General features: G+C 30.9%; 2 protein-coding genes across 3 annotated transcripts in view; one reads left to right on the top strand and one right to left on the bottom strand.

Moving 5' to 3' along the window:
* Positions 1-19,840, top strand: part of LOC134725257 (set1/Ash2 histone methyltransferase complex subunit ASH2-like) — a 56,830-nt gene that overhangs the window by 33,541 nt on the left and 3,449 nt on the right. Inside the window, exon 15 of the mRNA XM_063588928.1 lies at positions 17,031-17,123. Coding sequence (XP_063444998.1) covers positions 17,031-17,123 — 93 coding nt within the window. The remainder of the gene's footprint in view (positions 1-17,030; positions 17,124-19,840) is intronic.
* LOC134725258 (MATH and LRR domain-containing protein PFE0570w-like) lies at positions 353-15,020 on the bottom strand. 2 transcript variants are annotated; one of them, XM_063588931.1, is made up of 10 exons: positions 14,900-15,020; positions 13,237-14,147; positions 10,475-10,640; positions 6,825-6,937; positions 6,059-6,158; positions 5,523-5,609; positions 3,194-3,629; positions 2,478-2,546; positions 1,606-1,637; positions 353-1,290 (listed from the first exon to the last, which is right to left on the bottom strand). In XM_063588931.1, exons 2-10 carry the CDS (start codon positions 13,821-13,823, stop codon positions 1,222-1,224), a joined length of 1,659 nt encoding a protein of 552 aa, XP_063445001.1. In that variant the 5' UTR covers positions 13,824-14,147; positions 14,900-15,020; the 3' UTR covers positions 353-1,221. The 2 variants fall into 2 exon arrangements, with proteins under 2 accessions (XP_063445001.1, XP_063445000.1); XM_063588930.1 differs by lacking the exon at positions 14,900-15,020 and having other exon boundaries at positions 13,237-14,425.

The raw sequence follows: 19,840 nt of genomic DNA on the forward strand, positions 1-19,840 counted from the left end.
CAAATATTAAACCTGATCTGCAGTGAAGAGACAAAAAGTGTCATTTAAATAAAATAAAAAAAACTAATACTTTATAGTAGACATGGTAGATTGATCATAAAAGATTATTATTCAATATATTGTTCACAGTCAAAGCACAGAATGCAAAAATGTATGAAATATTTGTGCAATGTTATATACAGCTAATTGAAATTGCTAAAATGTGATATTGGCACTATTGATGGAATGGAAGAAATAAAAATGGAACACATTTTATATGCAACAGCTAGTAACACTCGAATAGTGCTGAATTTGTAAAATAAACCTGTCAGAAGGGACATTTAATTTGTGTAATAAAAAAAGGGAGATAGAAATATACCTTGCATGTAACTGAGTTTGTTGATGCATAATTCATACATAAAGCAGCATAAAGATGGTTCGGGTCTCCCAAATCAGTATTACTATATATTTATACCTGATGTAGCTTTGAACCTTTTTTATAAGTTTTAATCAGATTAATGTTTGGGTTTCCTGCTTTTGCAACACTTGCATAAAGCGATATATCCTAGAGTTACTGTCTGTATCAGGAATAGTGATTTAAACTTATAAGAACTTTGAAGAAATAGATTTTTGACGCTTAGCATATATAAATTTCTCCAGCAGAATATTTGGTATAGGTTATTCAAAGAACTGTGTTAAAAAATCTTAAATCTATCCAGACTGATTTGATCAGTTATAGGAAAAAACATCTCATGTTGTATTACAATACAAGGTATAAATTTTATATGGCTGATTTCCATTTTAACCATTTTTTTTGTACTACAAATATCCTATTTAATTACAAGATCAGTTCATTGCCATATGTCATTTGGAATAATAATAATACATGTGTTTAAATATATTTTGACTGTCATGAAAAAAACTTTGACAGCCAATAAGTAAATTACATAAAAGTCTTTCCCTTTCTGAATTTCTACACAGGAGTGTAGAAATACTTAGATTCACAATATAAGCACCACATTATTGCTATAAGTTTCAAAAATAAGTATGGAATTAAAACTAATGGTTTGATTAGAAAATAAGCTGAAGTTCAAATTATTAATGGTAATACTATCATATAACATACAATTATAAAAAGTTTTAGCAAGTTTTAAATGATTAATCAAGTATATTAAAGTGGATTACCACCACTATAAATAAAGAGTTCCATAGTAAATCACACAATGTTTACAATAACAATTATCACATTTTTGTGTTAGATGAGAGATCGGTGGATGAACGATTCTTTCCAGCAGTCTTAGCACTGTTATTCTGAAATTAGATAAAAAAAAGTTAATTAAAAAATTGCCTATAGAAATTTATTACAAGTGCTTACGAATATTGTGAATAAGCAATTTTTTGTTTATATACATATTATCACTAGAACAAGGAACAATTAGTTTTATCTGTGTAATCTAAGACTCTATGCTGAGTTATCCTTCATTGAAATTTTTGAAAGACAGAGTATTTCAGATTCTATAGTGAATCAAACACTGATAATTGTTCAAAGTTAACTTAAACAGCAATATTCTTATGGAGATATAAAAGGTTTTATAAACTTTGTTGTAAAAATAATAAAGTATTTACCTCTTTGCTTGGAGACTTGAGTTTACCAAGAGCTGTAAAAGAAGTATATATTAGATTTAGCTTATAAGAGGATAACTTAGGGGGATGTTCTATCCCTATGAATAGATTACCTGAGTTGTATTTGACAAACCATTTCAGAATTTTGGGTCCTTGATGATCTTCAACTTCATTCTTTATTTGGCCTTTTTAACTTTTTTGATTTAGGTGTCTGATATGCTTTCCCAGATGAAATACATGTCTGATGTACAAAATTTTAATCACGATCATTTCAATGAGTTTATTTTATGAATTTCCTGCCTTTTTTGTGTTTTTGTTTGAAAATCAATTAAATATCACGTTAATTGCTTCTGCCTGAAATGTTTCATTTACATGTAATTTAATAGGGCTATACACGATATACAAGAGAATTGCTTCAAAGGGTCATTGTTGAAAGTCAAACCTTATGAAGGTTGTCTTTTTATCTCTGTGGTATTTAATACCTATATCTCTCATTTCCCATTGCATAACATGTCCTTTTTGTGTGGTTATGACATAAAAATGTTCAGAATTGTACATGTACATGTAGTCAGGCTTTTCTGATAATTACAAATGTTTTGACGAATAAACATGATGTTATTTGATCTGAAAATGTGTAATATTATTTAAGAATTCCAATTACTGTAATTTATTTTATTTGTCTTTCTCCTTTTAAATATATTTTCTTTTTTGTTTCTAAAGTTGTATACTGTGAGCCTGTGTTTCTCTTTAAAACTAAAATCACACATGTTGCAGTAGTCACAATATAATAAATTTCTTTAAAACATTATGTTCTCTTATAATCGTCTCTAACAGAGTGATAAATTCATACTGGAAACACAAAATAAAGTGTGTACCTTTTGCAAGATCTTCATGACTAGTTAATAATGGCGTAGATTTGGCTTTTTCTTTTCTTTCCTCTACACCTAAAAATATATTTTACACTTAAAAGTTGTATAACATACAATTCTGAGGATACAGTTAGTACACAGTATTTCTTGGTTGATCTGTTAATAGTTTCCACATTTTTATACTTGGTCATCATTTGAAACATTGTAAACATTAAAACTTTTAAAGAACTTTTTTTTTGTTTATTATAAAGAGTGAGAGTTACCAATTTTATCTTTTAAATTATCAGCAAAATATATTTAAAGTCTTTTGCACACACCACATTACAATGATAGCCATACAGAGAAGTATAACAAAACAAACTGGGAAAAGGGATAGAAAAGAATAAAATATTCATTGATATAGGTATGAAGAGGTGTGGTGTAAACACTCAGTAAGACAGCAATTCAACAATACATACAATGAAACCAAATATTGTATTTTAGTTTATTACTTAACTACAAAAATACTTTTAAGAATGCTTTCATTAACTGGAAACAATTTATAATGCAGTTAATTACGTAACGTTGCTTGTCGGTTATTAAATATTCTAGCATTTTGATGTTATTTTATCTGTTTGTTCTTCATACATGTCTTAGTCCCCTTTTTCATTCAGATTTGAGTGCTTTAAGAAATAAATTGACCCCTCCAAATTTAAAGCCTGGAGTTGTAGGACTATACTTACTAAGTTGACTGGTCCGTACTCGTGGGGTAGGAGGAGGTGTAGCTGGTTTCTTTTCTACTTTAACAGCATTTTTCTTCACAGTAGGATCAATGTGCATAAATATATTTCCTCCTGAGAACACTTCTGGTGGCACTTCTTGTTTAGATATATCTATTATATTGTCATCACTATGATCAGAAGTCACTATAGTCGGAGTTTCTTCCCTTTTTTTCTCAATTAAATCCTTGTCGTTCAGAATTTTAATTTTGTCTTTCTTTTGTTTACTTTTTTCAGCAGAATCAGTTTTATTTTTATTCCTTTCAGACGAATCTGTTTTGTCTTTTTTCCTGTCTTTTGAATCACTTGTATCACTTTTAACACTAACTTTGTCTGAGTACACAAGTTCAAGGTCATCTGGCAAAGCTAAAGATGAGTTGTTTGAACTGTCATTAAAAAGCTGTAAAAGAATTAAATAAATTTTTTGTTTTTTTATTTGTCTGGAAACAAAATATTTTTCGGTTTGCTTTATTTTCTTTTGTCAATTGTTAATGGCCATGTTGAATAAAGTCTATTGTTTTTAAAACTTGTTTTGTGGTGTTGCTGTAAAATTGATTTATACAACTAATCTATTTACAAAGCATAATGGACTAATTCACATATGTTAATGTGTCAATATAAATGAAAATTGTGGTTCAAAGTTGAGTTTTCAATTTTCAATTTTCAATTTATTTTAATGTGTCACATAAAGTGTCATCCGTTTAACTTCCTGTCATTTGTTAGAGTAATTCTTAACCTTGATAGGTTTGAAAAACGAAATAACTTTCTTCTTAAAATGTTTCTTGTCTGTTTTCTCTGTGTGTTTTACATTTACTATTTTATAAATGTAGGTAAAAATATAATTTCATAGTATAAAAATCTTTGTTATAGGATTTTATGTCTTTGTCAGACGTCTATAATGAAATACAGTGCAATAAAAAAGTAATAAATATACAAAAAGATCAAATTTACATGTACGTGCATATGATTAAGTATACTGTCAAATGCATTTAACAATAAATTCATACATGTTAAACTAGGTAATAAATGAATACTTTAGTTGCTGTTATTATGTTGAATCAGCAGTTTAAATTTCAGTTTGAAAAAAAAAGGTCAAGTTTTGATCTCTTACACAAAACTAGATAAAAACATATCTATTAAATCTGGTTCTATTTTGTAAAAGTTTCTGTGAATATTCTTTCACATGCTATGATTTTAAATGCAATCTTATTTAAAATATCTTTAGATCTGACTTAATTTTTAGTTTCCATTTTTTTCTTAAATGTGTCAGTTGCTTGAAAAGTATATACAATGTAGATTCGTGGAAACACAAGAAAGATTTACCTATTTTCAAATATATATTTATTTAAAAAAATAAGAAGATGGGGTTTATTGCCAAGGAGACAGCAATTTACCACAGACCAAACTATGTAAATGGTAGGGGAATATGTTTATCTAAAATATATATCTTTTTTGATATGCATATTTGTACTACTGTAATATCTAGAAAATGCATCTATTTTCAAATACATAATTGTATATCTAGATTCTAGAATATATATTATTAATATTTAATGTATGTTTGTATATCTAGATTATGTCTTATATGTCGTTGTCAATACAAATGACAGATACAGTACCAAACTCATCTACAAATAAGTAAATTGTATTGTTAAATTTGCAATGGGAAAAAATATTTTTCTAGAGCCATATCCTTTATATAATAGAAAACCCTGAGAGGTCCTCATAATGAACCTGCACCCCTTTTTACTATTTTAGCCTTTTGCAATGAAGATTTTTTTTTGTTTTATCAGAACTATTTTAGATCCTTTCAGATTGTTTAAAAAAATTTAAGTTTCTGTTGAAAAGTACTTTGCCAAACCAAATCTGCTTTCACTAAAAAAAAATTAGCAGTTAATTACGGATTTTCAATGTGCAGTTTGCAATGATAACTTAATACTAACTTGGCTAAAAAAATATCTAGAATACTGAAAAAACCTTGATGTGATAAATTAAAACTGTTGGCACACCTTGAAAACCCAGAATGCATTAAATTGTGAAACGGGGAATTGGTTTTCAAGGTGTTCCAACAGTTTTTATATATCACATCAAGGTTTATTCATTAGCTATTTATTAAAACACACAAGTAATTTCATTTTTTTTCCAAAAACTTTTCCTCACAATGATGCAATACATTGTATTTTGCAGATTTCATTGTTAACAAGTCCTTCACTTGTATAGATGATAAAATCTGGTGAATTTGAATTATTTTGTCATTATTAAGCATTCCTGAAGTTGAGAATAAAATACATACAACATCTGGATTTGTCTCCCTTGCTCGTTTTCTTCTGACAGCAGCTGATGATCTGTTTCTGTTCTTTGGAGGTGGCGCTCTTTTGTGCTGTTTGGAAGGAAAATTAATTTATTTTCAATTTTATAGGCATATTTTTCAATGTTCAACAAGACATACTGACTAATTTAACATGAAGCCTGGCATGACATTTTGAAAATGACAATTCAAGAACATGGAGTCTTATCTTGAAAGCAATATTCCATGTAGGAATATTGAATCCGTTAAGATAGGCTTGAAGCCTGAGTAGCAAAAATATTTCAAGGTCTTTGTAATTAAAAAAAAAGAATATGTCTTTATCTATTTTGTATCATTTAGTATTTCAAGAACAGCTGTATAGAAAATTGTGTGTGCAGATGGAGTAATATTAATCGGAAATCCCTTTATGAAAGTTTTACTTTGGAAATTGAATTTCTTATCTAAAAACAAATTTTTGTTTGTGGGACACAAAAATATATCCCTGTTAGAAAATGAAATACAATCTGAGAAATTGAACGTACAGATCTCAATACTGAAGTGTCTCTGACTATAACACCAAATTCATCGTTCTCGTCTACATCAGCTATAACTACATCTGGGTTCTCTGCCTGTTTGTATCCTCTGTAGGTATAAAAGATAATAGTATCATTCAACTCCTTTATAGATATGGCAGCATGTAATTTGTGAAAGGGATAATAGAAAAGTAACCCCCTTAACATTATTTTTTTGTTTGAAGAGTACTATTTTATAGAAATCAATTGTTCTAACTTACAATAAAATAATTATATGAATCAAAGTAAAAAATCTGAATTGTAATTCAGAGTTTACTATCACTGAACTAGTAACATGTATGTTTAGGGGCTTGCTAAAGGTCTCCTCCAGGAGCAAGAGTTTCTAGCTACATTGAAGACCCATTGGTGGCCTTCTGCTGTTGTCTGCTCTAAGGTCAGGTTGTTGACTCTTTGACACATTTCCCATTTCCATTCTCAATTTTATTAAGATTACATCTTCTCATTAATATTTTTTATCAGGAATGTTAAGAGACAGTGTTAAAAGGCCAAAACATTTTAGCATAGGTAATTACGGGAGGTTTTGAAATACTGCATAATGCTGCATTGAAGGGATTTTTTTTCTATGAAAGCTTAATTGTTCTGCATTTATCAGCAAGAATATTCATCTGTCAGTGACATCACAAATCAAACAGGGACCTCTCATACTTAATTTGATATACATTAAAAGTCTTCGATACATATTGTAAGTTAGCGCCATCATTACTTTTGTAATTACCCTAAATCATCATCAGGAGTTGTCTCCCTTTCTGTTCTGGTAACTTCCTCTGAGACAGTTGCATTCTGGTTCTCATCCTCAGGTGTCTTTGAAAGCCTAGAAGGACTTTTACCCTTTGAAATAAAATAAAAAAACTTTATTTATTAAATGCATACCTGACTTTGTAGTTTCAGTAAGATATTTTAGGCATACAAATATATAGATGACCTTGATCTCTCTTTATAAGTCAGATGGTAGAAATCTTTTATTAGAGTACATTTCATTATTCCTAGGCAAGCAGGCCAACCATAGATGGCCAACCAACTCTTACTCTGCATGCATTAAGAACTTGACTTTAATATTTAGTTAATACTCATACTGCCATACTTTATAAATTATGAAATGTCATTTTAGCAAAGGTGTATTTTATTTAGTTGTAAATGAACCAGTATATGTTTTTGAATACCCCCTGTGATGTATTAACTTGTGCATAAACTCTAAATCAAACAGTTGTCTATTTCATAATAGCTTTGTAATGCTTAAAATATTTCTTTAGGTTAATGTTTTCTTCAAGTGCTATTGTTCAGAGTTCATTACCAGGATGTTGACCTCTGATTCTATTTTAGTTAATTATTCTGCTTTATGTTTTGATTTGATTTGATGAAATGTAGTTTTATAAATAAATGTGGCACAAAATATGCAATTTTATATTTGTTTATATCTATAGATTATACCCTTCATGCCTTTAGGAAATAAGTGATTTGTAACAAATTATGATAGATCAGCTGCAAGGCTTTAGTGATATGGCATGCTAGGAGAAATCTATAATTATATCCTAATTGTCATTATTTTGAATCTGATGAACCACACAGGTTATATATTGGGAACAATTTGATGCTGTGCCAATCTGCCAGAATGATCGAGGATTTGGACTGATCATACTTTTCAGTAAAGGGCGTTGGTTATTTAAGTGGTACTCAGTGTAAAAAACTGCATTCAGGAAAAATCTTTTGATGTCAAAAGAAATGCAACTTGCTACAAAGTGTTACACATAAACTTAATTATTGACTACTAGTATGCACAAAAAAATCTGTTCTGGTTAAGATTTGTTGCATTGTCGTGCTTGAAGATTTGCAGATTCTGCAGTATTCACTTTAATTTAGATACTTTTTATTAAAGTAAACAAAAATACAAATATGTTGATAAAGTTTCCATAGCAATAATAATATAAACCGATGTAAACACACACCCAATGTAAATTGCCAAGAATTTTCCCTCTTTGTCTGCTATCATCATCATCAGTACTTTGATCCTTAGGTATCTAATGTGTTTTATGTTTTATTATCTGTAGGATTATTTAGATTCAGATGTTTATATGTATAAGCTGTCGTATGTTAATAGTAGATCATCTTTGAAGAGAGTGGGCATCATTGATAAATCAGACTGAGCAGCTGTCATGTTGTTATGTCATTGTGACCCAAGGTCATAGTGTGTTTGAAAATTCTTTGATTTAAAAAAAAAAGGAATTTCTTTTAGAAACATTTTTGTACATGTCTGTTTACATTTTATGGATTAAGATGTAAACAAATTTAGAACTTGATGCAATCGAACATGTTGAAAATACTGGCAATTATTAAAATTTATTTACTTTCTTTGAATTCTAATTTTATATATAATAGTGTAATTATCTTAAATTTTTATTTTTACCCTGCAGTTTAATAACCTCATCCTATAGCTCATGTGGCATACATAATGCCTTGGTTATCATTCACCTTAGACTAGATTTGTTATAAATGAGACTTAAATATTTGTTAAACTTTCATTTCATACCCAATGCCAAGGTTAATATATTCTGAGGACTTTTACATGATTGTGAGAGGACTATTTGGGCTTTATCTACGATTTCATGAATAATGCCAAGATGTTATATTCTGAAGACTTAGCATGAAGGAGATGGGTCTTATCATTAGGGTTATACCTACCATGCCATATACAATTCCTTGGTTCTCCAAAGCTTTGAAAGCATTACTTTCTGGCCGTTTCCTCACATGTCTTATTGGACCAGGAGATGGTTGGGTGGGTCTATAAATAGGGTTATACCTACCATGCCATATACAATTCCCTGGTTCTCCAAAGCTTTGAAAGCATTACTTTCTGGCCGTTTCCTCACATGTCTTATTGGACCTGGAGATGGTTGGGTGGGTCTATAAATAGGGTTATACCTACCATGCCATATACAATTCCCTGGTTCTCCAAAGCTTTGAAAGCATTACTTTCTGGCCTTTTCCTCACATGTCTTATTGGACCTGGAGATATTTGGGTGGGTCTATAAATAGGGTTATACCTACCATGCCATATACAATTCCTTGGTTCTCCAAAGCTTTAAAAGCATTACTTTCTGGCCGTTTCCTCACATGTCTGATTGGACCTGGAGATATTTGGGTGGGTCTATAAATAGGGTTATACTGTATAGCGGGTTATATTCGCCGATGTAAAATTTTGCGATTTTCATTGAACAAGGTACCGGTATACGAAATATTTTGGCGGTTATTATTTTGGCGGATTAAAAACTTTTATTAATACCTTTATATGTACACCTTTGATTTGGCGGAATTTATTTTGGTGATTTAGTTCTGTCCGCGAAAATAAGCGAAAATTTGCACCCCGCGAAAATAACCCGCTATACGGTACCTACCATGCCATATACAATTCCTTGGTTCTGCAAAGCTTTAAAAGCATTACTTTCTGGCCGTTTCCTCACATGTCTTATTGGACCTGGAGATATTTGGGTGGGTCTATAAATAGGGTTATACCTACCATGCCATATACAATTCCTTGGTTCTCCAAAGCTTTAAAAGCATTACTTTCTGGCCGTTTCCTCACATGTCTTATTGGACCTGGAGATATTTGGGTGGGTCTATAAATAGGGTTATACCTACCATGCCATATACAATTCCTTGGTTCTCCAAAGCTTTAAAAGCATTACTTTCTGGATGTTTCCTTACATGTCTTATTGGACCTGGAGATATTTGGGTGGGTCTATAATTAGGGTTATACCTACCATGCCATATACAATTCCTTGGTTCTCCAAAGCTTTGAAAGCATTACTTTCTGGCCGTTTCCTCACATGTCTTATTGGACCTGGAGATATTTGGGTGGGTCTATAAATAGGGTTATACCTACCATGCCATATACAATTCCTTGGTTCTCCAAAGCTTTAAAAGCATTACTTTCTGGCCGTTTCCTCACATGTCTGATTGTACCTGGAGATATTTGGGTGGGTCTATAAATAGGGTTATACCTACCATGCCATATACAATTCCTTGGTTCTCCAAAGCTTTAAAAGCATTACTTTCTGGCCGTTTCCTCACATGTCTTATTGGACCAGGAGATGGTTGGGTGGGTCTATAAATAGGGTTATACCTACCATGCCATATACAATTCCTTGGTTCTCCAAAGCTTTAAAAGCATTACTTTCTGGCCGTTTCCTCACATGTCTTATTGGACCTGGAGATGGTTGGGTGGGTCTATAATTAGGGTTATACCTACCATGCCATATACAATTCCCTGGTTCTCCAAAGCTTTGAAAGCATTACTTTCTGGCCTTTTCCTCACATGTCTTATTGGACCAGGAGATGGTTGGGTGGGTCTATAAATAGGGTTATACCTACCATGCCATATACAATTCCCTGGTTCTCCAAAGCTTTAAAAGCATTACTTTCTGGCCTTTTCCTTACATGTCTAATTGGCCCTGGAGATGGTTGGGTTGGTATCACTCCTTCGAAGGCTTTGATCTTTGATTTTATAGATGTTATTTCCTTTTCTTCTTTTTCTGATCTGTAAAATACATATCATACATTAGGGACGACATCAAAAGATCAATGAAGGATAAAAAAACTTAATTCAAATAGTCTGGGGGTGGGGGTTAAACTTGCTGCAAGTTTTGTTTATCCTACATCGATTTTACAGATATCCATTTGGGTCAATAAATTTTTCCAGAGTTAAGTTAAGAGGTGGGTAGGGGGGTCATTAAAAAATCTATCTGAATTAAGTTTTTTTATCCTACATTGAACTTTTGATGTGGTCCCTAATATGAATGCTTTCAACTATTATATATACTTTGGTGTTCCATAATTTCAAATGAATAATATATCAAACAACTTAACCAAGTGTTTTATGAATATCTTACTAAATAATATAAGATAAGGAGAGGACAAAAGTCAAGATATAAAAGTATGAGAAAGTTTTTTACAATTAAAACTTTAAGAGGATGTTAACCAGGAAATGTGTGTTTAATAAAGAATATGTTTTTGTATAAAATTATCATGTGATAACAAAACAAAGGAATTAGACCACCAATATCTTATTTATATCCTTGACTATTATAGATGAATCAATGAACTTGCATTATAATTATTATAATGAGGTTTGGTCTTACTGTGTTATATGAGCAGAAGATTTTCATTTTTATGATTAATACTTAATATCAATGAAGTATTTGCACCTTTAGATATATATGCAATAGAAACAAGCAGTTCACTTTGAATTGCTGTAGTCTATATCATTGTTATAATAATGTGAGCTACATTTATCAGTTACCAATTGACAATGCAAAGTTATCTCAAACCTATTCTTTGAATACTATATCTAATAATGTACTAAATCACCTCTTAGTATTCACTTTAAAAACCCTTACAAAGTCTTTTTGAGGGGTTAGTAGATTACAAGTCCTTATCCAATACATGTACAAATGTATACCCTCATTTTTCATCCCAGATGACCTCTGTTACAGGACCTCTGTATTGTATTTTTGATTTTTTGTTCTGGTCTGAAATTACATGAAATACTTGCCACTGGACATAGAGCAACTAAAAATCATCAATTAATCCTCTTAGATTGAGGGTATAGCCAGTTACCAAGTGAGGAGCAAATTGCTATATAACCACTTTTTGGCATTTCTTGTGGTTATTATCCTATTTTACTTCTGACACCTTACTAATGTGATTACTAGCAATCAACATCTACACATGTAAAACCAGATGGTAAGATTACTCCTTATCAATGGTCATTACTACATTAGCAGTTTTTAAGTTTGTGTTTGGAACACTGTATAGAACACATGTAGTGAGGGGCTCAAAAACACAGAAACAAGATGAATTTGACCTTTTAATGATTGTTGTAAGTGAACCAATGCTTGATATTTGAATTAAGTCACTTACCTAGAACAGAACATACAGTCAGACCTGTAAAGTCCTGTATATAAAGGTCATTTTCAAGGTAAGATAAAATTGACCTTGAAAGAAAGTTGACCTTTGAACTGAGTTTCAAAATACATAAGTACTACAGCAGTGTAAAGAGTAGAAGGTGACCTGCCAAGAGAGTTTTTCACTACTGAAGTTATTGTTATATATGACATCAGGTAATGAATACCCATGAAGCCAGTGAAGCTCAAAAAAGTGTACAAAATTGTCCTGATGAGCCATGCTCTCAAAACAATTTAAAACCTGAAAATCCTCTGCTGTCACTTTTTGTTTTTTACTGTTATAAAACCATCATTTGATATTCAAAGTTTAAATTGAGATGTACTATTTCCTTAATAAATATATACACACCATATTGTATTTCAATATAAGATTGATATCTAAGATAAGGTCAAGATCTTATCGAATGATTTCCTGTATATTATTTACAAGCAACTTTATATTTCAACAAGATTTTTTTTTACATTCCATCTTTAATACAGAGTCACTAGCCCTTTTTGAGAAGTAATTCTTTGGATATTTTTTATTAATTACTAATATTATGTACATGACTCAATCATTACAGGTACATATTTTTAGCTGACAAGAATAAAAGCTTGTCATTCCCCAGGAATAAACATGTAACAATGTAGACTATTATGTATGATAGATGTGTGGGGTTATTTTTATGTGTGAGGTCATTGTTATGTGTTAAGTGCAAGTGTAAACTTCCTTTTCTACTCCAAATATTTGTAAAGTGTACAAACCAATTAGGTTAAGACACACATATGCCATGTATGCATAATATTTTGTGAAATCACTTTCTTAGATAAACATGATAAATTTATCATATGATATAACAACACCTACACATTTTGAATAACGGAAAGGACGACAGTTCACTGAAACCCTATTCAAAAACATTTAGAGCTGGAGTTTGAGGGGTCTGTGTCTATGTTTCTTTTCCACTTTCCAAGATTCAAAGAGTACAAACTATCCCCTCTTTTAAAATTCTAATGAATCTAAAGAATTTGTGAAATACATAACAGAAAGTAATCAATTGCATAAAACAGAACATTCTCTAAATATTTGACAATGATGCAAAAAAGATATGCTTGTTAATAGATAAACCAGATTGAAAGACAAGCCCTGGTTAGATTATGCATGTTTAGTGTTATTTCCAGACAACCTACCCCTTATTTTCAGTATGAATTTTCTCTTCATCTTTTAGAAGTTCATCTCCAGAATCTTTTCCAGAATCCACTTGTTTATCATTTCGTGTCTTCACTTCTTCAGATTGTGAAGTCTGTCGTTTTTTCCGACAACAACATTGGAATATAGCCACTAATATTGACATACTAAATAAGACAGTTAAAGTCCCTGCTATAGGTAGAACCATACTAAATGATGACTTATTCTCCTCTGATTCCTGAGTCAGTGCCTCCGCAAGACTCACATCTTCACTATCACTATTTTTATATTCTCTAACATTTCCTGAATATTTGTGTGTACCGGTTGTAACGTACTTAACTTCCTGAGGCAGTTGTACATTATGTACATCTGTTGGTTTAAATATAACATTTCTGGCAGGATCCTTGATATTAAATTGCAGTTTTAACTTATTATTTACATATGTATCTTCTTTGATGTGCTTTCTTTTGTTGAATATGGTATCCACATGGGAATATGATCTCTTTTCATATGGAAATGACCATGTTGTCGATGGTATATAAATTAATATTAAAAAATACAAACGTCCTAAAAATGAATACAACTTCATTTTCTATTGAGCAGGAAATAAATAAATCCAGAGGTGCAAATTCATTGTGAACTGTTACACACCAATTCTATCCTAGTGTTGTACATCCTTGTGTATATGTGTATATAAGTGCAATTACCCTGCAGGTACTCTTTGTACATAGATCAATTATAAAAGTTTGAAAGGAAAAACAAGGTAATTAGTAATCCGTGTGTGTATACATAAGTACTTAGTTTACATTCCTTGTGTTATAATCTGACCAGCTGATCTTCTTCATCTGGCTACACTAAGAAGATCATCAAATAAAACACAGTCTATTGTTATTACCAGGTCATGGGAATCTCACTATAGTATAAAAAAGGAAAACACTTGATCAATATAGACAGTCAATTGATACATTTAAATAAAAATTTCTAACCTGTGGTTTAGTGGGAATTCCCTTTAATCAGCAAATATCCAGAAATTAAAAAAATCCAGAATTATGAATTTGAGACATAAACATTGGGAGATGTAATTGAATCCTTTGTGACAAGAAAGATTTGATTGTTGAAAGATCAATACTGCACCAAGTAAAATTATAATGTCTCTCCATTAGTCATCTGTGCCATGTAGAAACACTGGAAGAAATATCTCCCTGACTCACATTCCACATACCCCGTTAATACAATCTTTAGATAAACAATATTTGTTTTTACTTCTTACAGAGTTATAAAATATGCATTAGTTTTGACATTGATAACAGAAAAGAATTGACATTTTTTCTTCACTTAGAAATCATCAAGGCTAATATTTTCTCTTTTAACAGAGGTATTTTGAATGATATTTTGTATAAAAATTATTTTAACTTGAATAAATGTTTATAATTACGTCAGTTTGTATCAAGAACTAATCTGCTGTGTAAACTAAATTATTCTTTTAACAAGTATACAAGTATACAATCATAGAATCTAAGGATTTAAAACTGCATTTAAATACTATCTTTTAAAGTTAAAATCTTCTTCAGAAAGTTCTTTTTGAAGTATTTATGACTATGCAATAACTTGTTAATAGTTTTGTTATAGCATTTCACATGATTTTGATGACAGGTAAAACCCTACCTGAGCTACAGGTAACATTGATTGATTCCCATATGGTTTATGAATAATTCAGACCACAACATTGTAGATGTGTTTATTTTTACACTTTATCAATAATCATTCAATCATGTTATTCCATTCATGATAGCTCCCAACAGTTATAAGGCTTTTGCCCTTTGAGAATAGAAATGAACAGAACTAGACACTTTTTTTAGAGATAAAATATAATTTTTCCAACTGACCCACTAGTAGACAACATGTAGAAGATGTCCACCAACTGCTGTCTAAAAATACAGGAAAGATGCATGTAACTATATGTAGATATTGATATTGATTGGACGACCTACTGTTGAGTATTGACCTAATTACAACAATTGGACAGTTTCCTCCTCTGTTATAACTCCTTGAAAGTAATTGGTTTGTATGAGATTGTGTGATATGATGTAATTTGTTACATAGTTTTATGTAAGTTTTGTTTCATATGACCTATATGTGATCTTATTGTGGCCAATTATAAAAAATTCCCCAGCCATCCTAAGGTATATTCGGATATGAAGTATCTTATTTTTATTTCATTAAATAAACCTTTTCTTCATGAATCTATTTTGCAGAGAATACCTGATTCGAGTACTGTAAATTCAGAAATCTTTGCCAGGTTTTTAATATTGTGAAATATTTGACAGAGTTGTAAGCACAATAATTTAAACTCGCATTTTGAAATATTTTATTTGAATTAAACACGATTTTTCTCCAAATTGTAAAAAATAAAATTGCAATTAAGTCTGTAATGACAAAATCGCAATAATAAATGCACGCAATAATTTCTGAATTTACAGAATATATATGTATAAAAAATATTTGCATTATAATCATGTATTTTTATTTTGGATTGACTCTATTCGGCCTCATTACAGTTGTGTGACAAAGTGTCATATAATTTACAATATTTTGTTCTGTATTTTGCTACTTTTCTAGTACATCTTATACAATTCTTCTGTATTCATTTGTGAAATAGTATTGATAACAGAAAAAAAATAGACTTTTGTTTCAGTTGACTTATTAAACAAATTACAACTGTTTGATGGAATTTCTAGTAAAGCACAATTTCGATGCCAAGGGGGAGGGGGGTTACCCTTGTCAGTATGTATGTTCCAAAATCAATTTCCATTCTCTTACTTTAGTTTGCCTCTACCAAATATTATAAACTAATACAAAAGGCTTATTACCTCAAAGTACAGATCAGTTCCAATAGACAACTTTTGAGTTCAATGCATTTCCGTCAAAAACTCTGGTTTTAGTGAATGTCATTTGTGCGTTGTACGAATTATTCGGCAAATTGAATTATCAAAATTGACAATCAGCACTGCTGTCATTAGGGAATTGTCATTAAGTACCTACATAACAACCATCATTTCTAGTTTATCCTGCACAATGACAATCACTAAGACGCTTGATGAACATTAATAGTGCAGGGATACAGGCAACCCCCTCAGGCAACCCCCTCTATCTGGTAAATGAGGTTTATTAGGGTGGAGTCACTTTTACCAATTCTAGAGTTATGCCTCTTTATAATGTTGTATGCAACCAGGAACATCAGATGGACAATCTTTCATTTATATTTATAGAACAGAGTCAAGATTAACATAAATTTACTCTGTACGTAGAGTCAAACAGATTTCTTTTTATAATTCATTTGCCAATTTACTAAGGTTCTTTTGAAAACTTGCAAAATTGTTCTTCTATATTGCATAGATTTCAGTGGCTATAACAGTTTTCATGGAGCCTCCTGTTAAATATTGTCTATAAGGTTTACATTTATTCTAATGGTAAAAATTGATTGTAATCAGAAAATAGCTTTTTGATGTCACCAATACTTGTCCCAAGTCAGGAAATGACTTGATTTCCTATGGTTTATGGAAATGCCTGTACTGAGTTGGGAATATGACAGTTGTTTTCCATTCGTTTGATGTGTTTGAGGTTTTTGATTTTGTCATTTGATAAATGACTTCCCTTTTTGAATTTTCCTTGGCATTCAGTGTTTCTGTTATTTTACTTTTTTACCATAGTAGGAAGTATCACTTATACTTTTCAGATCTTATCAGTTATCACTGCTAATTTTTAGGAAGTATAATTTCTTTTCTATTACTTTCAGCCTCTTGTGAAGTTTAAAAGCCATCTGTATTATGAGGAGAAAGATCATGTATCGGAAACAGAGAAGAAATTAAAACCAAGTAGAGGAAGTCAGGTAAGATGTTAATAAATGATGACATTTTTTGACACAGAACTTATATTCATTGTCATAGCTAATGTGCATACTTGCATTAGTCCTGTCAGGATGGTTTGTAGTCTTATGTCTATCATGAATAATAAAGAACTTTATGTGTATGTCAATGAGACAGCAACCAATCATTAAAACACAAGCATTCTTATATGATTTGCACATCTACAAATACTTAATATGATTGTTCCATTAGTATAAATTCCTTGGTTTACTCTTAGAGATCATTTTGCCTAAACTATTTTTGTTTACTTGTATAAACACTTTGAAGATTCCAATATGATATAATCATGAATGATTGGGTTTCAAGAAAGACAAAATTAAAAGAAAAAAAGTATCAAATATTTTAATAGTTACATTTTTTCTGTAGGTTATTAATGTGTTAATTGGGCCTCTAATTCACAAACTGTACACCTTAAAGTTTCTTTTGTTACCTATTCTGACAACTTTGCCTCTGTCCCAAGTCCGAGGACCATGTCTAGATGCAGGATTTTCTTGCGTTGAAGACACATTGGTTACCTCAGCTGTTCTCTGCTCTTTGGTCTGGTTGTTTTCACTTTGACAAAGTCCCCTTTTTCTATTTTAATTTTATCTTATTCAGCACTAAACACTTTGAGATTTAGTTTGAGAATTTGTGGTCCAACAATCACCAGGAGGTATGAAGCAATTAAATTGAAAAATGGTCTTCATCAGACAGGCAATGCCATAAACTGTATTACAATAATCACTAAAGAGGGTCAAAAGATACCAGAGGGACATCCAAATGTAGCTTGTTTTAAGACTTATGTATGAGAACCACTCAGGGGGTGTAAATGTTGATATACACATGATTTTTAAGATCTGTCAGCTCAAATAACCAGTCATAAGGACCAGTGTTAGCACTAAGCACATCTATAATCCATTCCTTGTATTTCAAAATTTTACACATCATCATATTCTGAAACTTATCAGTCATTTCCTAGGTTAACCATGTTTATAGGTACAATTCCTGTTTTTGGAATTCTTTATTCAGTTTTCTTCTTTTATAATACATGTACCAACTTTTGTCTATTAATGTAAAGAAGTTGGAGATATTCTACACATATTGTTGTTTGGTGCTGATAGATATAAAAAAGAAGATGTGGTATGATTGTCAATGAGACACCTCTCCACAAGATACCAAAATGACACAGAAATTGACAACTATTGGTCATTGTACGACCTTCAACAATGTGTAAGGCCCATACCTCATAGTCAGCTATAAAAGGCATGAAATGGCAATGTAAAATAATTCAAACGAGAAAAATAATGGCCTTATTTATAAAATAAAATGAATGAAAAAACAAATATGTAACACACAAACAAACGACACCCACTGAATTACAGTGAAATTGATTTACCCTCAGACATATGACAGATTTCTAAAAGAGCAGACTTTCTTTAAGCTGAATGAATTCTGGATTTCTGAAATAATTTCATACAGTTACAGAAAATGCGAACCTGATCCTGTTTTCATAAAAAAATATTTTTTAATGATGAAAGTAATATTTTTCACATTATTGTTTTTAATGTTACTGATATCCTATTTAAAAATTTATCCTAGTAAACAGGATTCATTATTTTGATAAGTCTCTTACAAGGTTATAAACACAGGAGTAAGACTGTCAATTTCCTGTAGATAATCGAATATTATCACATACACAATTTCCTGTATACAAGTATGGGAGTTGTAATAAGATTTTAAATTTTCCGTGTCATTTAAATTTTAATGCTGCTGCTAAAGGTACATACATGTAACCCTTGTCCTTCTGTCTGTCAATACTTTACAAAATTGGTTTCGCTCTTAGATTGGATCAGCATCTCAAAAACGTACAGATCTACACAATATAAATTATACACACAACACAAAAAAATAATTACAGTCACAATATAAGTACATGTTATTTACTCAAACAGAAGGTACAAAAAGCTATTTTTTCAATAAACCTGCCAAACCAAGGGATTACTGAAAAAACTTAAATTTGCCCCAACCAAATTTTATGAAATTTTTACACAAAACACAAAACAAATTTTGGTGTAGTCATTTTTATCATTCTAGAGTTATGCCCCTTTATAACGTAACAAGTAAGTTGTGGTATCATCTGTGTCCCATCATACTCCCATGGTCTTATTCTACATTTATTTAATTTACATACATCTTTCTACATATTCAAGAGTAAATAAAAAGAAAACCTTATTTAGAGTACAAGAATAAAAGCCATGTCATAAAAGAAAAGTTGCAGTGTAAAGGGCGAGTGGATAATATTGTGGATTCATTTATATTCGTGTGTTCCAATTTTCGTGGATTAAGGAAAAAGTACATGTTCTTGGATTTTCAATTTCGTGGTTTTGTCAAAGTCGGCATACAAGCCTATAGACATTTTGTTATTCGTTGATTTTTTAATCTCGGGGTTTATCTGTTCCCAGGAAATCCCTGAAAATTGGCATCCAACGAATAATAATGAATCCATAATATAAGAAATAATACAGTAGTGTTGTTGTTTGTGTTGCATTGAAGTGATATATGTATGTACGGCTTTACTGCTAAACTAAAAGCATTATTGACATCATTTAGTGAAGTTTATGATTAGGTCTATTTTAGAATAAATACTTATGTTACATATTTGATTGCTGTTCATTATTTTATACATAAACTAGGCCGTTAG

The sequence above is a fragment of the Mytilus trossulus genome, chromosome 7 (assembly GCF_036588685.1).
Source record: "Mytilus trossulus isolate FHL-02 chromosome 7, PNRI_Mtr1.1.1.hap1, whole genome shotgun sequence".
NCBI lineage: Eukaryota > Metazoa > Mollusca > Bivalvia > Mytilida > Mytilidae > Mytilus > Mytilus trossulus.

Coding starts and splice junctions, on each gene's coding strand:
- LOC134725258 (XM_063588931.1), bottom strand. CDS start 13,823: ATGAAGTTGTATTCATTTTTAGGACGTTTGTATTTTTTAATATTAATT. Junction 5,610..6,058: donor ACACTTCAGTATTGAGATCT/GTACGTTCAATT, acceptor CCTTCCAAACAG/CACAAAAGAGCGCCACCTCC. Junction 1,638..2,477: donor TCATGAAGATCTTGCAAAAG/GTACACACTTTA, acceptor CTTCTTTTACAG/CTCTTGGTAAACTCAAGTCT.